Here is an 18,337-nt window from a genome sequence, read left to right as displayed (position 1 = left end):
CTGGCTCGGGTATGGAAAATAATCCTCCGCCTTGCCGGATGAACATTCTCTATTCACGGCACTAACCTAGTATTTACTATTTATGTTTTATTAACATACAAACCTCAAATAGCCTTAAGTACTCGAATGAATTTATAGATTACGTGTAGTACCTTTTTTCAATAGACAACATTTCGATTAGATAGTGTTTATTTCCTGACAAAAGGGAAGGATATTTTCATGAAATCCGAGTGTAGACTTCTGCACATGATCCTTTTACATGGATCACCAAATAAGTTGACGTTATTCCATTTCTACCTCACAGAGGAACCTCCACCTGATTCACTCGGTTGTTTTGCCATCATGCATCAGGTTTTTTTCTTCACCATCATGCACGCAAACTTATGAACAGTAAGTGCACTGGTAAGACACTTTATATAACCTAGTCCATAGAACTGGCGGAACATTTTGCTTCTTGCTGAATTTTATAACTGTCATGCATGCGTTGCAAATTCAAGGGACATAAATCGACGAGTGCAATGTCATAAGCGTATGAAGGATAACCTCTCTTTGTTGAAAACACGGAACATCCTAGATTACTATTTAAGAGTTCATCTATGTACACGAGATAATATAAAGTTGACAATACGCTTCCTTGTCTCACTGATTAAAGAGCTTGTATTTCTTCAGAATGCTCCCAATACAGCCTAACTACACTTTTAATCCCATATAAGCAAATACTAATACACGTAGCAATTTCTTATAATTCCTAGTCATCCTAGCTTGAGGAAGACACCTTTGTGCCACACCATATCAAATGCAGATTTCTGGTCGAGCTTTAAAACCGTGAATAACCTTTTCATCTGTGTATGTGATATTATAAAACTATCGGCTCATTGCAGATTTCTGGCACTTTACCTTGTTTCTATGTAGTAGTTTCCAGAATAATTTGAAGTCTAACTCAGCTGCTAAGTTTAGATCATTTATCACCTTATTTCTCACATTTTTTGTTTTCGTCGAAAGTCTTTCTGATTTGTACAAGCGGAAGGATGTATGGTTGTTTCGTCTGGGGCGCCCCTCTACGCTTTTGTATAGACGTCTTTAACATCACGGTCCCAGCAGAGTTTAGCCCATTTATTGAATTTACTGTACGGTAAATGACATTCTGCATTTTCAGCTAATTTGTTTTTAAAGCATTTAAAATGTATGGGTCTACGCCGTTTATTGATATGTTACTAAGGCCTTGATGTATTTCTTCCGTATACATATGAATATTTTCCGCTGAACATTTGTGCCACACAAAGTCAAACGGTCAGAGGTTATTTCATTATATGTAGACCCTAATTTAAAATTTGCCGCTCTACCAACAATAAATGCACGTTTAACTAGTACATGTTCAACTATGTTACTTGTCGGTGTAAAAGTTCCTTCATTTAATCCAAAACTGTGTTACACGGATATAAGGTTGGTCTTATCAATAAGGTCTGTCAACAATGATGATTTCACAGACGTATTTTGGCATCTATTTTTTACGTATTGGCCGTTAAAATCCCCTGCAGCAATAGCGCTCCCTATTTGAGAATAGACCGAGATCAATGATTGTAAACCACTTAGATTTATGATACTTCATAGCATTATTTGCAGGCATATACATACAAAATATAAATAGCGTATTTTTATCTATAAAATGGAACTATTGAAGTCACATCAGGACTCTAGTATCGTTAGTGTCCATTTATGGTTCGATAACGATAGTTTCATTCGTTGCTATGTTAACAAATACGTACTTTATATCCCTAGACAGTTCGCGTATCTGATCGTGTAACAGTCTGAAGAACATTTAAATTCTCTTGAAACTTGACAGGAGTTGCGCCTATTGACCAGACGTGTTTGCGGACTATCCTTAAGTGTCCTAGCCCTTTCCAAGAGACGGCGCCGATATTCGTTACAGGGCTCTAAAAATGTCGCGCACATAGTCGTCTTTTAGTAAGCCTATGAGTTAATTGTCTAAATCCTGGAAGAACTGCTAGGGCAGAAAGTGTTGTGAGTAGTCTTCTCATTCAATATAGCCAGCATCAATTCGACAGAATAACGCATTACTTGTATCACGTTCCAGTTTCATACGTAGAATCTTTAAATTAGCAATTATTTATGGATCAGTTTCATAATGATCAGTTACTTTTGTCATTATCATTATTTAGACGATTACCTGGTAATCCATTATAATAGCTTTTTCAGTCACGCTTACACTTTGTATAACTGTGTTATTGGTATAAAGGACTGTCCCGTTACTTTAAAGAGTCATTTGGTCGCTCAAGCCTGACGAATTTATGATCGCCTAGGCTGGGAACACATCAGTGCCTAATTTAACATAATATAGTATCACCGTTAGTCATAGAGTTCTAGAGTTTGGAGCCATTGAGATCAATTGCCATTATTTTTGTTCTGTATAGATTCACGGATACTATGGGGTTTAGGATGGGCACTTTGTCCGATCATTGAAAAGAAAGAATTTTTAGTTTTTTTGTAAACGCTCTAAAATGCATGTACTTTAAGATTGCCTTCTTATTAAATGCGTAACATGTGTACGCCTCGTACGTTTAAGGTATCCGATTTAAGACCGTACCAAACATGTACTGCTCATTTCATCGATTGACTGGTAAAAAGTAATCTAGGATGTTCCGTGTTTTCAACAAGTATTGGAATATGACGAGGACTATTTTTGTCTGTCGTTACACGTTATTGTAACGTCATGTGAACTACAGTGTTCCCCATGTGACATTTTGTGTTCAAGAAGTAAAACCAAGGCAAACACAGAAGATTAATATGATCATAACTTTTACAAAAACAGATGCCTTCTTAGACATCGTCATTGAAATTATTAAATATTTAATGGCCCTTTAAGGTTGCATGCAACAGTAAATAATATTTCACTTATATATAACAACGACGATAATTGATCAATAAGTACATACTCAATAATATGGCTCGTTAAATTGAAATAATTTTAGTAAATCAATAACTGTGTTCTACCTTAAACTTTATTCGAACACAAACTCAAATCTAAAGCATATTTAGTGCACATCAAAGTTTGAAAATTGCACGCACATGTTATACATATATATTCAATTGGGTACAGGACGTAACCGGTTTCTTAATTTCATGTGAATTTGTTTTTATCCCAGTGTGTTGTTATAATTATAAAAATCTTTGACAATCTTATTTCGTTAATTAAATACCCAAAACACTTCTGAAGAATTCACAACACGTTAGGCCTAGCCGTGTCAAATGTTTATTCGTTCAATCTAATTTGAACCATAAATGTATTTGAACGACAGAAATACTCCAATCTTTGACTTTGTCGGCAATTTTTCCGCACATACTTCCTATATAATCATATGTTTTCTAACATGACATGCAGACTTACATCTTAATGCTCTATATGGTTAAAATTAATATATCAAGGGCCATAATTCTGCTAGGCACAGCAATAAACATTACCCAAGTGGCTGAACTTAATAAATTGATTAACAACCCTCTTCAGTGTCATGACTAGCGCAAATCATCTATATATGGGTGACATAAGTGAACATGCTTCTTATGTTAAGTCGATGCTCATCACTGATATCCTACCAGAGACAGAGTGTCGTGCGTAAAAATATATGTAGGTTATTGTTTTCCAAAGTCATTTGCCATAACTCAGCACCACTTTTTGTGAGCAGCCATACACATTATGCACACTTGCACATGCTGTTTCACGTTCCTGTTAAGTTTCACTTCTGTGGCTTATATCAGATAGGAGATGCGCTTAACTCAAGAGTCAGTTAAGAATGTTAATATTTTGTATTTTTCAAGGCGTTTTGACACAATTTTAGAGGTGAGTCTTCTGTTCATCTACGGCAGACTTGACAATAACCTTATTCGGGATTTTTATTCTATGTTTTGCGTAGGTCCTCGAGAGGCATAAATGGGTTAGTATAGTTAATATGATCTAGGCGGTAAACATGATGTCCAGATGTAACGTAATTTTGGTGTGACCCGTTTGAAATGTTTTGTACTTTGCGTGTTTCTCAGTCGTTGACTTTTATGCCTTAGCCTTGTGCATTTTAGGAAGTTATTCGATAATGTCATCATGCAAATGGGCTTGGCTACTGAGCTTATTGCTGTAGCTTTTCGCATAAATATTGGATGTGTATTTTTCATCGTATTGTTATAAGTATTTACTTTTTGTTTCATAGGTATCGGCAGAACAATTTAACAACTTTTAAGATATCCATTATTGTAATAACTGTAGCTTAATTAAAAATGTATTTAACCACAAGCTGATCCTTCGAGAAGTCATGGCGATTTCAGTTGAAGATTCATGTATGTTGCATTGTCCACGGAGGAAATCCTTTTTTCTACGAATTCTGAGACAGATTCGTAGGGATTTTCCTCAATACCTTTACCTAAATCACTGTACGGTGGTTGAGCAATATCATTTTCTTGCTCAGACCTTTCGAAGGAAACATTATCTGAAAGTAAAAATATATTCGTTTTGAGGGCTGTTAATGGGTTTGCTATTCTACCCATGAATGTCAAACGGAATCGCACTTGATTCTATGGTCCTTCATTTTGCGGCACAATCGACATAAAAAAAAATAATATGAACTATGAACTGTATGGCTTTATGAAGTATTTCATAAACTTAGGAATACAGACTTTAGCTGACAATTCTTTCTTAATTGTTGAGAAACAGTAATCAAATGAGTGAGTGATTTCAAAACATTGTGCCGTTCAAGGGAAATAACTAACTTCTGGTCTTCAATGTACAACAATAGTTATCTACCTATTCAACGATAAAAATGTGCTTAAGAAATGCACATTAAAACTCATAGACTGTGCAGATAACTAGGCCTTCCTACATATCTTCTCTGGGGTTTTGCGATATCTTTTTATAATTAGATAACAGGTGTTCCATTGTTCTCAAATGGGGGAAATATATAAGACAAACATTTACATACAATCAAAACGTTTAAAGATTTTTATTGTTTATGATGCTCGTAAAGTGTTTTGGAAACCAAAATGTGGAGCTACAGTCGAAAGTGAAAGTAGACCATATTGTTCATAAAAATAGTTTGATAGTCTGATGCATATATCTTAAAACCATAAATGTAAACTAACAAACATGCTTTGAAACAAAAACAAACAAGTTTTTATGTAAAGCCAACGAAATATCGATACCTTTATGATGAGATACCCGAAACTCATTTCTTGCTTCTGACTTGGATCGCCGCCTGGATAATGAATTGTTGAGAAGATACTTTAGAAGATTTACAACTATATTTCTTATATTGCAATAAAGAACGTACATTTAACTTAAAATGTTAAACTAAATGAATTTAAGAATGTATATGTGCTAATCTAGTAAAATAACAAGGGCATGACAAATGAAATCATTTGGAACAAGATTAGTGCCACAAATATACTTATCAAACAAAACAAACACAAGCAATGCAAGCCAGAACAAAGTAAATACACCATATTTAGATATATAATATAATAGCAGATCAGGCTAGCATACCTTTTTATCACAAGATATGCAACAACAACAACCGCCCCAATAATAACAACTATTGCTCCGGAAGTGGAAAGCGAAACTGCCAACACCGTATTACCTTCTTCATGCATAACTGCTGTGTCGGCTAAAAGAGCAACACTCATTTATAAAGTATGCGCGTACTTCGTATACTAGGGCTGTGCATCCTTAGGTAAGGTCAAAATAGTATCATGTTTCAAAAATGAAATAGCACAATAATAGGTAGCATTTATTTTAATGGGTTGAAGTTGGAGGAAAATGTTGGAAATTCTGGTAGTCATAACCTAGAAATAGTAAGAAAGATTACTAACCTGAAAGTCAGATTAGAACATAAAATATTGCGTTTAAAATAAAAATGGCATCATTCATAAAATGAATTATCTGTAATTTGCTGATTTTTGATTCTGAAGTTAGAAGTCATGCAAAACTTACTTTTACAACTGTTTCTGTCAGGCATTGTAATTACTTCGATACAAACGACCGATGAGGGCTGCATAGCGTTGTTTAATGCAATGAGAGTGATATAAGGTGTACAGGTGAAATTGTCAAACATCTCTTTCGAAGTTTCGTTAAAAGAAAGCTCATAAAACAACGCCGATTTTATTGTTTTCGAGTAACTGTACATTTCCTCCTTCATCAGACATCGGGTATTAATACTTATACGGTAGGATCTAATTCCACTCTCCGGATCAGAAAATCCTTGCCAGTGTGCAGCAATGTATCGTTCCGTACCATTGATATCTGAATTAGAGAATTTTAAGAATTCATTACAAGTGATAATTGAAATAAACGATCGTTAAATCTGCTATCAAAACCAAACATACCTAACATTTCTTGATAAACATACCTATTGTTTATATATATATATATATATATATATATATATATATATATATATATATATATATATATATATATATATATATATATATATATAGTATGTATGCACTGTTCTGTTTGTGGAGTTTTGTGCTGTTATTCTATGTTTCTTGTTTGTGATTTTATGTTATATGTCTTTGGCGTTTGCCCAGTGCCACTAGACCGGGTTGATGTTTAAACCTTTGCTACTGAGCTTGTTTCTGTAGCTTTATGCATAAATATCTTAAAGATCGAACTTTAACTTCAATTCAGGTACGTATTGATCGTTTAACGTAATGCATAATATGTGCACAACTAATTATAACATTTTCATATTAAATGCAATCGGAATTACCATTTGAGTTCGATTGTTCTATGGTCAAATTTCCCAAATGTGGGGGAGTTTCGTCTACAACTATAGTAATCCCTTTTTCACTTATCAGTCCTGCAGTGTTCATGACCGATATATTGAAAAAGTATTCTTTATTCTGTTCACCGATGATCTTGTGATCTTTCATGTACTCCGCTAGGTCGACATAGTACTTGAAAACTTCACAATGTCCAATCTGGGGACAATAGCACTTATTAGTTCGCTCGTTATCACATATTTCCTGGAATAAGAAGCAAATGGCACTTTTTACCAATTGTCAGACAGGACAGTTTCGTTTTTATGCTAATTGAATAAGATGTAATAGGTAATCAATTATACATCTTACGTCTTATAAATGTTGGCCTTGGCCTTAACAGTAACAGCTAGTTCGAAAAATGTTTTAATGCATTTAATAATTGGGTTCGTTCATCATTTAAAGCTACGTACCGTTAACTTGTGACCACCAATTTGCCATGAAACAAGATCTTTGTCGAACTTTGCACTACCAAATATCCAAGCGGCAAATGAAATTCCACTGTGTTTGTCAAGGGCATTGAATGCAATTTTCATCTTTGACAGATCCGTGCTATTATGTACATATAACATATCGTACCCATCTTTCTCAAGCCAAATATCGCTGAGGTATGGCACCGAGCGATCAATAAATACAGATCGGTTATGGCTTAGAGTATTTCCAGCTATATCGATAGCCTTTACGTTAAGTGTGTATGTATGTCCGTCTTTAACATTCAAATCCTTGCAAAATGATTGATTAGTGAAGGAGGGGACAGATTTTTCTTCAGATAACTGACCATAATTATGGCTCCAAGAAACATTGTATGCAATGATACCGTAAACATTTGATGTCCCAGTAACAGGTAAGTCTCCAATTGTTTGCTCGTAAGATCCTATTATGAGCCCATGCGGGTCGGCCGCAATAGGATTCAGAAGTTCATTATGTATGTAGAAATCGTTGTAAAAATAGTTTTTCCAGCTTATGCAGACATCGTTGTGATGGGTTTGCCATGTGTAATTTGTAGCAGGTGAGGATGATGTAAATATGAACGGTTTGTCATTCCATATTTGAATGGACGACGTGTTATCGTAGAGAACAAAACGGCGTGACTCTCGAACATTGTCTGCAATGTCTTTAACCTTAAGTGTCAAACAATAGAGCCTTGGTGTGTCTGAAGTAAGATTCAGGTCCATGTTTGAGACTGTGTGGTTAACCGTTATACTTACAACGTTGGTTGTGTAATCTACCTTTAGCGTCCCTGTCGATGGCAATACTTCATTTACTCGTATTTCGTAGCTCTCGATCGATGAAGCTGTGTGTGAGGCTCCTCCGGGAGGAACCGGATCAACCCAACCGTTAAACGTAACACTGATAATGGAAGACCGTGTTATCCGTTGATTAAGTTGCATAGGCTCATAAGTGCACGTCGAACGTTTTAAACAGTGTTCAGGTGGTTGATTGTCAAAACGATAGCAAACTGTTTGTTGCTCCGTAGTTTTGTGGTAAGGCTTAGCATTGAGAATAGTATGGGGTGTCGCTCTAGTATCCTTTGCTTTTAAATATCCGCCACCTTTAGCTTCGAAGTCCAAACATAAGCTGTTTGAAATATTATAATAATAATGATAATCATGATCTTAGGACTTCTTTGAATAGAGATGTTTCAAAATTGAATTAAATTAATGAATTATTTACTTACGCCTCGCCATCTTTAAGTTTGTAGATACTTGCAGTAACATTCAAATTGCCTGAATCTTGATGCGCACTAGTAACTGACTGACTCGAATTTATGTCAGCAAGTTGCCTTTCCGTTGATAACGTTGCGAATGTTCCTGCATCAAATATGTTCAAAATGAATGTTAACACATTCGTATTTGAAATATAACCAATGATTTATTTATAGAAAAATGTACGTATTGCATGCTTAATTTATTTCTTGCGAAGCCTGAATGTACTCAAGTAAGGGTATGAATACATTTGTGTAAACGACTTTCTTGAACTAAACAGTTGTGAACTATACCTGACACAGATTGCCGTTTGATATATATTGTTGTGTCCGTGATACCAAAGTTCTGTTCAACAATAAAGGAAGGACGCGAAGAGCTGGAAATATTTATTTTGAAGTCCGTGTTCAGATCGAATTGCATTACAGATGGCTGATAATTGCCATACATATCTTGTAGATACTGACACGCAGTAGAAAATATCGATGGCATTGCTCTCTTCCTTTCGCCGTTAGGACCGATAGCAACGGTGTCACAAGTTGAAATTGATGGTGCCTTAGTTGGTTGACATGATGTTTCTCCAGTTGTTGAAATCTTTCTAAACCCCGTTGCGCATGTGCAATCCTTTGTGAGACCACCTGTGCTGCAGCTTCCAGGCCAACAATAGTGGTTGTTCCAGGAACACATTCCTAAATTATATAGAAATTATATACTTATTTAAGTAAAACACACAATAAAAAGACATTTGTGTAGTCTCATTAATCAGATCCAGACAAGAGAATATTCGTATCTAATTTTGTATTATATTCACGTATTATAAGATAACACATTGTGGCAATAGACCCTTAATATCCATTACTACGAAACAATAATTATCAAACATTAGTCAAATTTCAATATTGTATTGTATTGTCTTCAAAGAATATCTCCTTACTCTGACACTCCCTGTCTCTGTTGTAACGCTTGAAGTAGACATTGTCATCGTTACACTCTTTGCAGTAGACATTGTATGCTGTTGTGCAGCTTCGGCGTTTACACTCGCTGATTCCAGGACAATCTGAACAATAAATGATTTTTACCTGACCAACCTGTCCAATACAACGTTACTCCCCCAATAATGGTAACACGATACTCACGGGTTTCACTCTGGTGATAAACGGTATGTAGGCGCTTAAACTGTGTCGTTCGTTCAAATATTAAAATGTAGTTCATTAAAAACAAAAATATGAAACTGCATGTTATGGTTAGGTTTCCTATAAATATTCATGTTAAACATGTGATTGTATCTTTTCCACAAACTGCTTACAGGAATAAACCAAAACCAAATATAAAGGCCGATATCAAACCACCCACACATCTTTATATATATATATATATCATAGGGATTGATCAGTTAAGTCCGCTAAATGAATATAACTGAATTTAAATTGAATAACTGACAGATAAGCATTGTAGAAATAGTTATCTCTATGTTATCTTGGAAATCAAAATAGTATCGATCATTTTCTTAATACCACTGGTAACCAAAATGTACTTCCTTAAAAGTCAGGGTGATTATTTGTTAATTGCCGTTGACTGAACTCTAAACGCTATTATTTGTCAAATGGCCAAATACATCTGATGTTGTATTGACCGAACTAGTTTATTGCCCGAGGAAGTCAAAGTCTAACGAACAACGATATATCTTTATATCCGCTTATCAAACTAGTATATCAATAATATTTTAATTTGAAATAGAACACTTGATTAAATAAACTTGCATCGTGTAAAAACATTATATCAATGCAAAATTGTAGACTAAGCTGGGTTTATGTTTGAACTTTTCGCTACTGAGCTAGTTTCTGTAGCTTTTTGCATAAATATTCGTAACGAGTTGATAATAATAGAAGGTAACGCAGCTAAAAATAGAAACATAGAGGATTGCCGGGTTATCGGCTACGCAGCCGAGGGTCTAATGTTTATATCCGCGTCGGACACAGAAGATTTTCTTTTCAAGCATATCTTAAATGACTTTTTTTGTGATAAAATGATAAATAAAGGCATTTTTGTACATTTCATCAAAATGTGCGTTCGATGATGTTTACTTGCGTCATGACGCGCAGTATTTTTTATTCACTGCGCACGTCAAGAAGTTCCTTCAATATAACGTCTCTGAAGGTTTATTTTGTTTGTTTCGCAGCTATATTTTTAAGTTAATGTTTATGGAAATCATCTATTGAACTATACTAACATTAAGCGTTTAATAATATTTAGGTAAATCTTATCAAAGTATGCATTAACTTGAGGAAACCTATCAATAAAACAAATAATAATAAACGTTAAGGTAAACCCCAAGTACTTCTATGATTAGAGATCCCAACTCTATCTGCAGACAGAGGGAAACAATTAAAAAACAAAACAAATAAAAAGCATTGCATCACAGCGCGTGACTTAAATAGCATCGGGGTGCTAGATAGAATTTTCCAGCACGACTGATTCAACTGGAAATGCTTTTCTCCCACCTCAGATAAGTAGATTTAACAATGCTAGAAATTCTTATCTTGCCCACGGGCGAAGATAAAATGCCCGTATAGAACTCCTTTTTAATGGTCGCCGCATAGTAATTACCTCCCTTGTTGAAAACAGTCGTCTGTAGCATCATGGAAACCTTGTCTTATGGCAATATTTAGAACGCTAGTTATTTATTTCTCGCTTCAACTGTTACCATTAAACAGTTTTCACGCACTTTTCAAGAAATAATGCTTCACTTTCCTTCAGAACTATTTGGCTATTGACATAATGTGTATCACTGTGCGTATATCTATGACAACTACGAATTATCACATATCCATACGCACTAACTAAGCACAAAAGAGTTCCAGCAAAAAATGCTTAATTTTGTTTAACTGAGGTTGGAGAGAAGGCATCTACCATAACCGCTCGTGTAAAATAGGTTCATTCTGACCCTCGCGCAGGTTGTTTTGCGGAAACTCGGTAAACCCCGTTTCCGCTAAACACCCTACGCTCGGGTCGGAATGAACCTATCTTACACTCTCGGCCATGGAAGATACTTATAATCCGGTATGCTAGAAAATGTATTTATACTATAGTTAACAATATCATTTTCGTGTTTGACAACAAGACCCAAAGCGTCTGTATATGAACAAGGTGAGCTGAATATACCCTATTATAGCATATTCCATTACAAGTTTCCGAGTCATAGTTGTCATTTTAGAGTTCACAATCATTTAAGCACTCATTATACGACCACGACGATTTACAGCAAAGTTCTCTCGACCTTTATCTGTATCCACACCAACACGTCCTAGAACATTCACTCCAAGGTTCACAGTTAGTCCATTAACACCTACTTTTACCATCAGGGCATCCAACTGCAGCAGTATTGACACATGGTAAATGGTAAAACAGTAAAAATATACTTTATTTTGAACATGCCTTTCTGATCCATACACGAGACCATCATTCATACAATAGCATAATGATATTCTACAGTTTTATGAATACAGGCCGTGATAGAGGAAAAGAAAAAGTACTTGCAATTAGAATAAAGAACCTTATGGATACACACGTAAATACAACGATAAGATAAACCAGCATATCCGATATACAAAATGCATAAAAGTTTGTATTAAATGGATACTTCAGACAAAATTGAGAAGAATGTAAAACACTTATTCCAGGTCTCGCTTCTGCCATTTGTTCTAGCTGCATTTGATAGGTTGTGGTTTGTGTAACGAAAAATAAGAAAAATAAGAATGCGACATCTAGCGTTTTAGATATATATTGAAAGGTAGTTCAAGTGTTTGATGTAAGTGTTCGTCAGAAAGGTTGGTAAAGTCAAGATAGAGACGAAAAGAGAAGTGTGACTAGTCAACTGTGCCAAGAAGTAGACACATGAGGTCTGTTTGTTGGTCTATGGAATGTTGGTTTGGACTTTCCCTAAAATGTAGAATTGACTGATTCTTGACGTCTTTCGAAAAAAGCTAAAGCAGTTGGAGAGACACGGGTCTAAATAAAGATAACTTGTAAAGTTTCACTGTTAATATTTTTGCAAAAGGCTACAGAAACATGCCCAGTAGCAAAACGTTTAAACATAAACCCAGTTTAGTGGCAGTCCACATCGGTAAAAAGCATGATAACTTCGGAACATTTGTTTTTGATAGCTTCTTTGAAATTTTCAAAATAGATAACGTGTTTAATACGTTGAGTCATGCTGAACTCAAACAGTATTTAGAGCTTTGAGTTACTATTATTGAATTATCAAATACGCCATTGATGAAGATAATGAAATCAAATAGCAAAACAAGTGCGAGATTCCAGATCTCATATGGTAACATATCGAGGGAGGGAAGTATAAGTCATAAGGACGCTCTTTAAGACTTAATGTTACAGATTATGAGATCACCAAAAATAAGATATTGTGCATTTAAACTCACTTATATCGCGGATAGATCAATTATTGCGAAGAGAACGTCTCTTTTTATGGTAAGGTTTTTATCATGTTCATGTCAAAAAGCGATAAGAAGAAAGTTGATTAATATCAGTAGGTTTACATACCAGTAAGGCAGCATGCTTGTAAATTTTGATTAAAGCCTCAAAGGTAACTGTTTAAGAACTTGCGTTTATACATTTGTATGTGTATATGTTGTAATCTTGTTTGTTTTTAAACAGATACTCAATACTGCACAAGTATATAAATACATAATACAAAACACAGAATAATTTACTCGGGCAACCATGATCGTACAAAAAAAAACTATTCTAAGAAACTGGACTGTCAAATTGGAATTATAAAAGACAGTCTGCAAAAGTAAGTGTATAATAATGATCATAATCTATCTGAGTAGCAACAATGATCATAATACTCATCCTTAGTTTACTAAAACACAAATACGGTCAAACAAACCCGCCACTATAGTACTAGCTATTGCATTGGTATCGGTCAGGAAACCCCGACTGGTCATTTTGATTCTACCGAGGTCAGTTAATTTAAACATGCAGTTGTTTCATTTGTCATACTGTGTTTGTAACAAATTTGGCGAGCCACCTCCACAAGTTCTAGAACATTCCGACCATGATTACCAAAGTTCTCATACACAGCGAAACACAGAACCGTCTGAATATAAGTTTGTGGATGCAAAGTAATGTACAACATTACTTAGTCCATTGCATGCGTGGCCATCTCAATTTCAAATGAAATATTTGTATGACCGAGTCCCCATGCGTGATTAATATATTAGTTGTAAGCACATTAAACAAGAGTGTCATGATGGTCTTCAGTTAATCACCTGAGTGAAACTTTCAATTTGATAGAGGTTTTAAAAATTATCGTTTTTAAGTTATAAGTTTTTGTACTAATCTGTATGCTTACGGTACAATTTTATTCCTGAAAATGCTAATGATGTTCAAAATGCTTTACATGAATATGAAAATTGTTCTGAAATTTTGTGTACATCAGTGTCATTTGATATATCTGCCTGTAGAGTTAAACTATTATGTTATAGTGGTAGGCCCACAGCTATCTTGCTGCGTTCTTGGAACACATATGTAGATGAATAAATGTAACGCAGATTCAATTTTAATTGCATGTTCCATAAATACATAAATACCAAACAACAAAATTTGGCCATTTCACCTCAAGATAAGACCATTTGTCCATTTGTCATGATCAAATATAAGTTGATAAAGATTATGCCTACTTTAAAATCAGGGATACATTTTGAACAAGCTTTGTAAAGATCCATCAGACACTATTAACTCTTGAAATAGATTTTGAGAAGATATTCCAAGCTTTCTTCAAATCTTCTGTTTAAATAAAAAGGCCAAAATGGCTTTAAATCCTTCACCTGAGTAAACTTTTAATAATTTGCGATATGTTGGATTTTTGAAATTATGCTTTAAACATTTGTGTTTATCTGTGTTCCTACATAAGACAAAACAAAACAGGTGGCAATAAGGCGATGTCTTATTTGACGCCAGCGTCACCATTTACATTTAATTTACACACTTTTATCAATGAAATTGACGATAGATGTGATAGCAAGAATCATTGTCACTAGTGTAATAGCGCATTGAAGATAAGCCTACATGCTGCCATGTAACTTGTTGTTTTTTTTACAAAACGATAAACAGTCAAAATGAAAATTAATATTTATTCATCTATACCTGGCATTTCATGACATGATGTGACTAGATTCAAGGATAGAGTCTTATAATATGCACTCATTACATGATATCTACTATGCAAATTTAATTTCCACACAGTATAATAGTTTTTGTAAACCAAAATCAATTTACTCCGTTTCAGTATAAATATCCTCCAGTTAAAAATGTGCACATACAAAGATCACCCCTAAACTGGGAATGTCACAATCCTATTAGAAAACTTCTAAAAATAAGACTGAATGTACTTTTCTTGGATACTGGCCCTCCAGGAAAAGCATCGTTTATCTGTTTTACATGTGTAAGGAAACTTATATTCCTAACATTCACATAACCCGTTTAAGTGTTGTTGTTATTATCATTATTATTATTATTATTATTATTATTATTATTATTATTATTATTATTATTATTATTATTATTATTATGTTGCTTGTTGTTCTTGATGTTGTTGTTGTTGCTGTTGTTTTTGTTGTTGTTGAGAAAATATCCAAATGCATAGACAAGGTAGCCCGGACAAGCCAAAATATCAACAAATTGACCATGACGAATGAACTTGATTCTTCACCTACACTTATGTAATGCATGATAAACGCCGGCTGCGCACGTTGAATATTTGTGTCAAATTATTATAAAATGTCCGAGTCTCAAACCACATCATGTTAATTTTTTTTTTATTAAGGGTCGGTGAACCTTTTTTGGAACAGAATATGCGCTATCATTGTGTTGCTTTCTGTTACTTTTAAGTTTTTGTTGAAGCCTTGCTCTTCGACTTTCAATAGGAGGATATAGATGTAGGACTAAAGTGATTTCAATCTTTAACGACGAAGTGTTTCTGAATTTATCTGGCACCCCTGTTTACGACCTGTTATGACACAATTGTTGACAATTTTATTACAAGGCTGTTTGACCTTTATGACGCAGCAATACCTAAACGGATAGTAACGGTTCGACAATCTAATCAAGAAAAATGCAAAACTCTTTAAGAATACAGATATGAAGGAAAAAGAAACTACAACAAAGCAAAGCTATCAACACGACGATTGGGCCACCTAAAAACGATAACGAAATATAACAGCATCCTTAATTAGAAAAAATCGCATTGATCGTATTGAACAATTGGCAAAAATGCTTCGATCTGATAACTTGACAACAACTAGTTTTGAGAAAATTATTAAACAATTTACCAAGCCTGACTCTACCAACCAGAAATACTTGTTTTTAAGCCAATAGGTCATAAGTACAATATAATAGAATATATTTGCAAGTATCCCAATTCATTTAGAATAATATGTTATACAACAATTAAAAGATTATTCGTAGAATGATGAAAAACATAACACTATGCACACGATTCAGGTATTATCAAAATTAAATATGAGAAATAAAATTACGAATCAGTACGCACGGAATTGCTCAGCAAAACAGCTGTTGGAATCCTGCACGCACAAAAATGCTCAGCAAAACAGCTATTGGAAACCTGCACACACGAACATTCTCAGGAAAACAGCTTTTGGAATCCTGCACGCACGAAAGTGCTCAGCAAAACATATATTTGAAACCTGCTAGCACGACGATGCTGTGCAAAGCAGCAAAACAGCTATTGGAAACATGCATGCACGAAGATGCTGAGAAATTCAACACAACAGTTATTGGAATCCTGCGCGTACTAAAATGCTCAGCAAAAAAACAGTGATGGGAAGATTGACCTGCACAGACGGAGCGCTGAGCAAAACAGCAAAACAGCTATTCGGAATTTATTCGGAAGTATTGTTATATAAAACATAATAATATTCATCACTTTATGGTAGAGATATCGTTTCTCGCTTCCAAACATGGACTGATGGTAACAGAGAATATTTGGAATGTAAATAAGTGTGTCAAGATGTTAGGTCAATCTCAATTCAATCTCAGTTTCAAAATAGAAGAAGATGGTGCAAATAGGAATCTTACTAGGCTCATCAGAGACAATGTAACATTTCCAAATATTTAGTGTAATGCATATATTATTGTAGTATACGGTCACTGAATCTTATAATAATTAAATGTAATAAATGAATTGCAAATACCTAAAGGATAAATCACAGCCTCACAGAATCATAATATATTTATATTTAAATATACAACAATGTATACCCCGAAGTACAAACATCGTTCTGACATTCAACAATCCTAACTCTACTTTTTATCATGCTTGCAAAATAAAACTGATTTATGTATTTTGATTTGCGGTTTAAAAACGCCGTTTGTATTTTATTTGTCTAGGGAAAATAAAATGACATGAGAATAGACAAATGGCCTCACATATGTGATTAAGGACAGGAATTGCAACATCTGACAATACATGCACTAGACTTTATTATGAAAAATCATGATTGACATGAAACTTATAATGCTTAAATATTAAGTTAAGATACCGTTTTCGCTGCATATTTGTTTTGTTTTTTAAAACTATGTTGAAATGAATTAACTGATTACCTGACAAGCAACATGGATCGTAATAGATGTCTGGACAAACGCATCGGGACCCTGAACCATAATACCCTCCATTATAACAATGTGTATTACAATCGTCATAGTCATACCGAATGCTCTGGTCATGACCACAATAATCCAAAAAACACTTTCAATATGATAAGTTCTTTCCATCGCAGCACAAATCGCGACCCCGACTTTTTGTTCCACCACCGCATGATTGACTGCAAGAATACCAAGCATTCCAGGAAGCAAACTCACAAGAGTCCAGACCTCCTATGCAGCCTGGGAAAACTGATGGAAGATTCGAAATTAGTACCATTCCTGCTAACGCCAAAGTTGTTTTCACGAAACCACGGGATATTGTGACTGGCATTGGAAACATTTAAACAAATAAATTATTACCAAATCAATGCACACTTAAACATAAAACACTGAAATCGAACGCAAAACTATCATCTGCGGTACGTAAAAGGTATTTGCTACCGAGCCTTATTGCGCGTTTTAAATGATCTTTGTTAACAGCGACAGATAAGGACCTGATTGTAAATCATGACAAACGGTTATTTTGTTGGACTATTCCCAAAACCAAAGCTTAGGTTATTGAAATGCTTCCTTGTTGAGTTGATTGACATATAAGTGCAGCAAATTTAATGTCTGATGTTAAACATTTTGACAGAAAGGTGTCAAATGTCAAGAAAGATAAATGCAATTGATATCGACAAGGACTTAATATTTCCTTTAAAATGAAAACAACCGCGTCAAAACGTCTTATAGCATTGATAAGCGCTTGATGAATTTATTATATTTACACGATAAGTTGAACATGAACCAATGGCTGGGGTGTCATCAGCTTTACCTTGGTATGTACTTCTTGGACTGTAAATATGTTGGAAAGTAGAAAAAATATACAGATTTCCACTTTTCCAATATATGAATAAAAAAAACAAGAGTACGATTTGTTTCTAAAATATATTTCACAGTTTCACATCATGGTAAACTTAACTATATTTTGAAAGCAAAGTGATATCTGCATTATCCTTCTTATCTAGTTTACTTACCAAAACATACACTGTCAGCTTAAACTGACAAACCATCAACACAATGGCATGAGACAATCTGGCTTAACAAAAAAGGCGGGGCACTATTCTGTACACTTTCTCAATGGCAATATAAAT

General features: G+C 34.6%; 1 protein-coding gene across 1 annotated transcript in view; it reads right to left on the bottom strand.

Moving 5' to 3' along the window:
- LOC128223585 (uncharacterized) overlaps positions 1–18,337 on the bottom strand; it is a 187,483-nt gene that overhangs the window by 84,164 nt on the left and 84,982 nt on the right. Inside the window, 1 exon segment of the mRNA XM_052932860.1 lies at positions 8,819–9,211. Within this exon segment, the coding sequence (XP_052788820.1) occupies positions 8,819–9,211 (393 nt within the window).

Source organism: Mya arenaria, chromosome 17, assembly GCF_026914265.1.
Source record: "Mya arenaria isolate MELC-2E11 chromosome 17, ASM2691426v1".
Taxonomy (NCBI): Eukaryota; Metazoa; Mollusca; class Bivalvia; order Myida; family Myidae; genus Mya; species Mya arenaria.
This window is presented reverse-complemented; position numbering and strand designations above follow the sequence as displayed.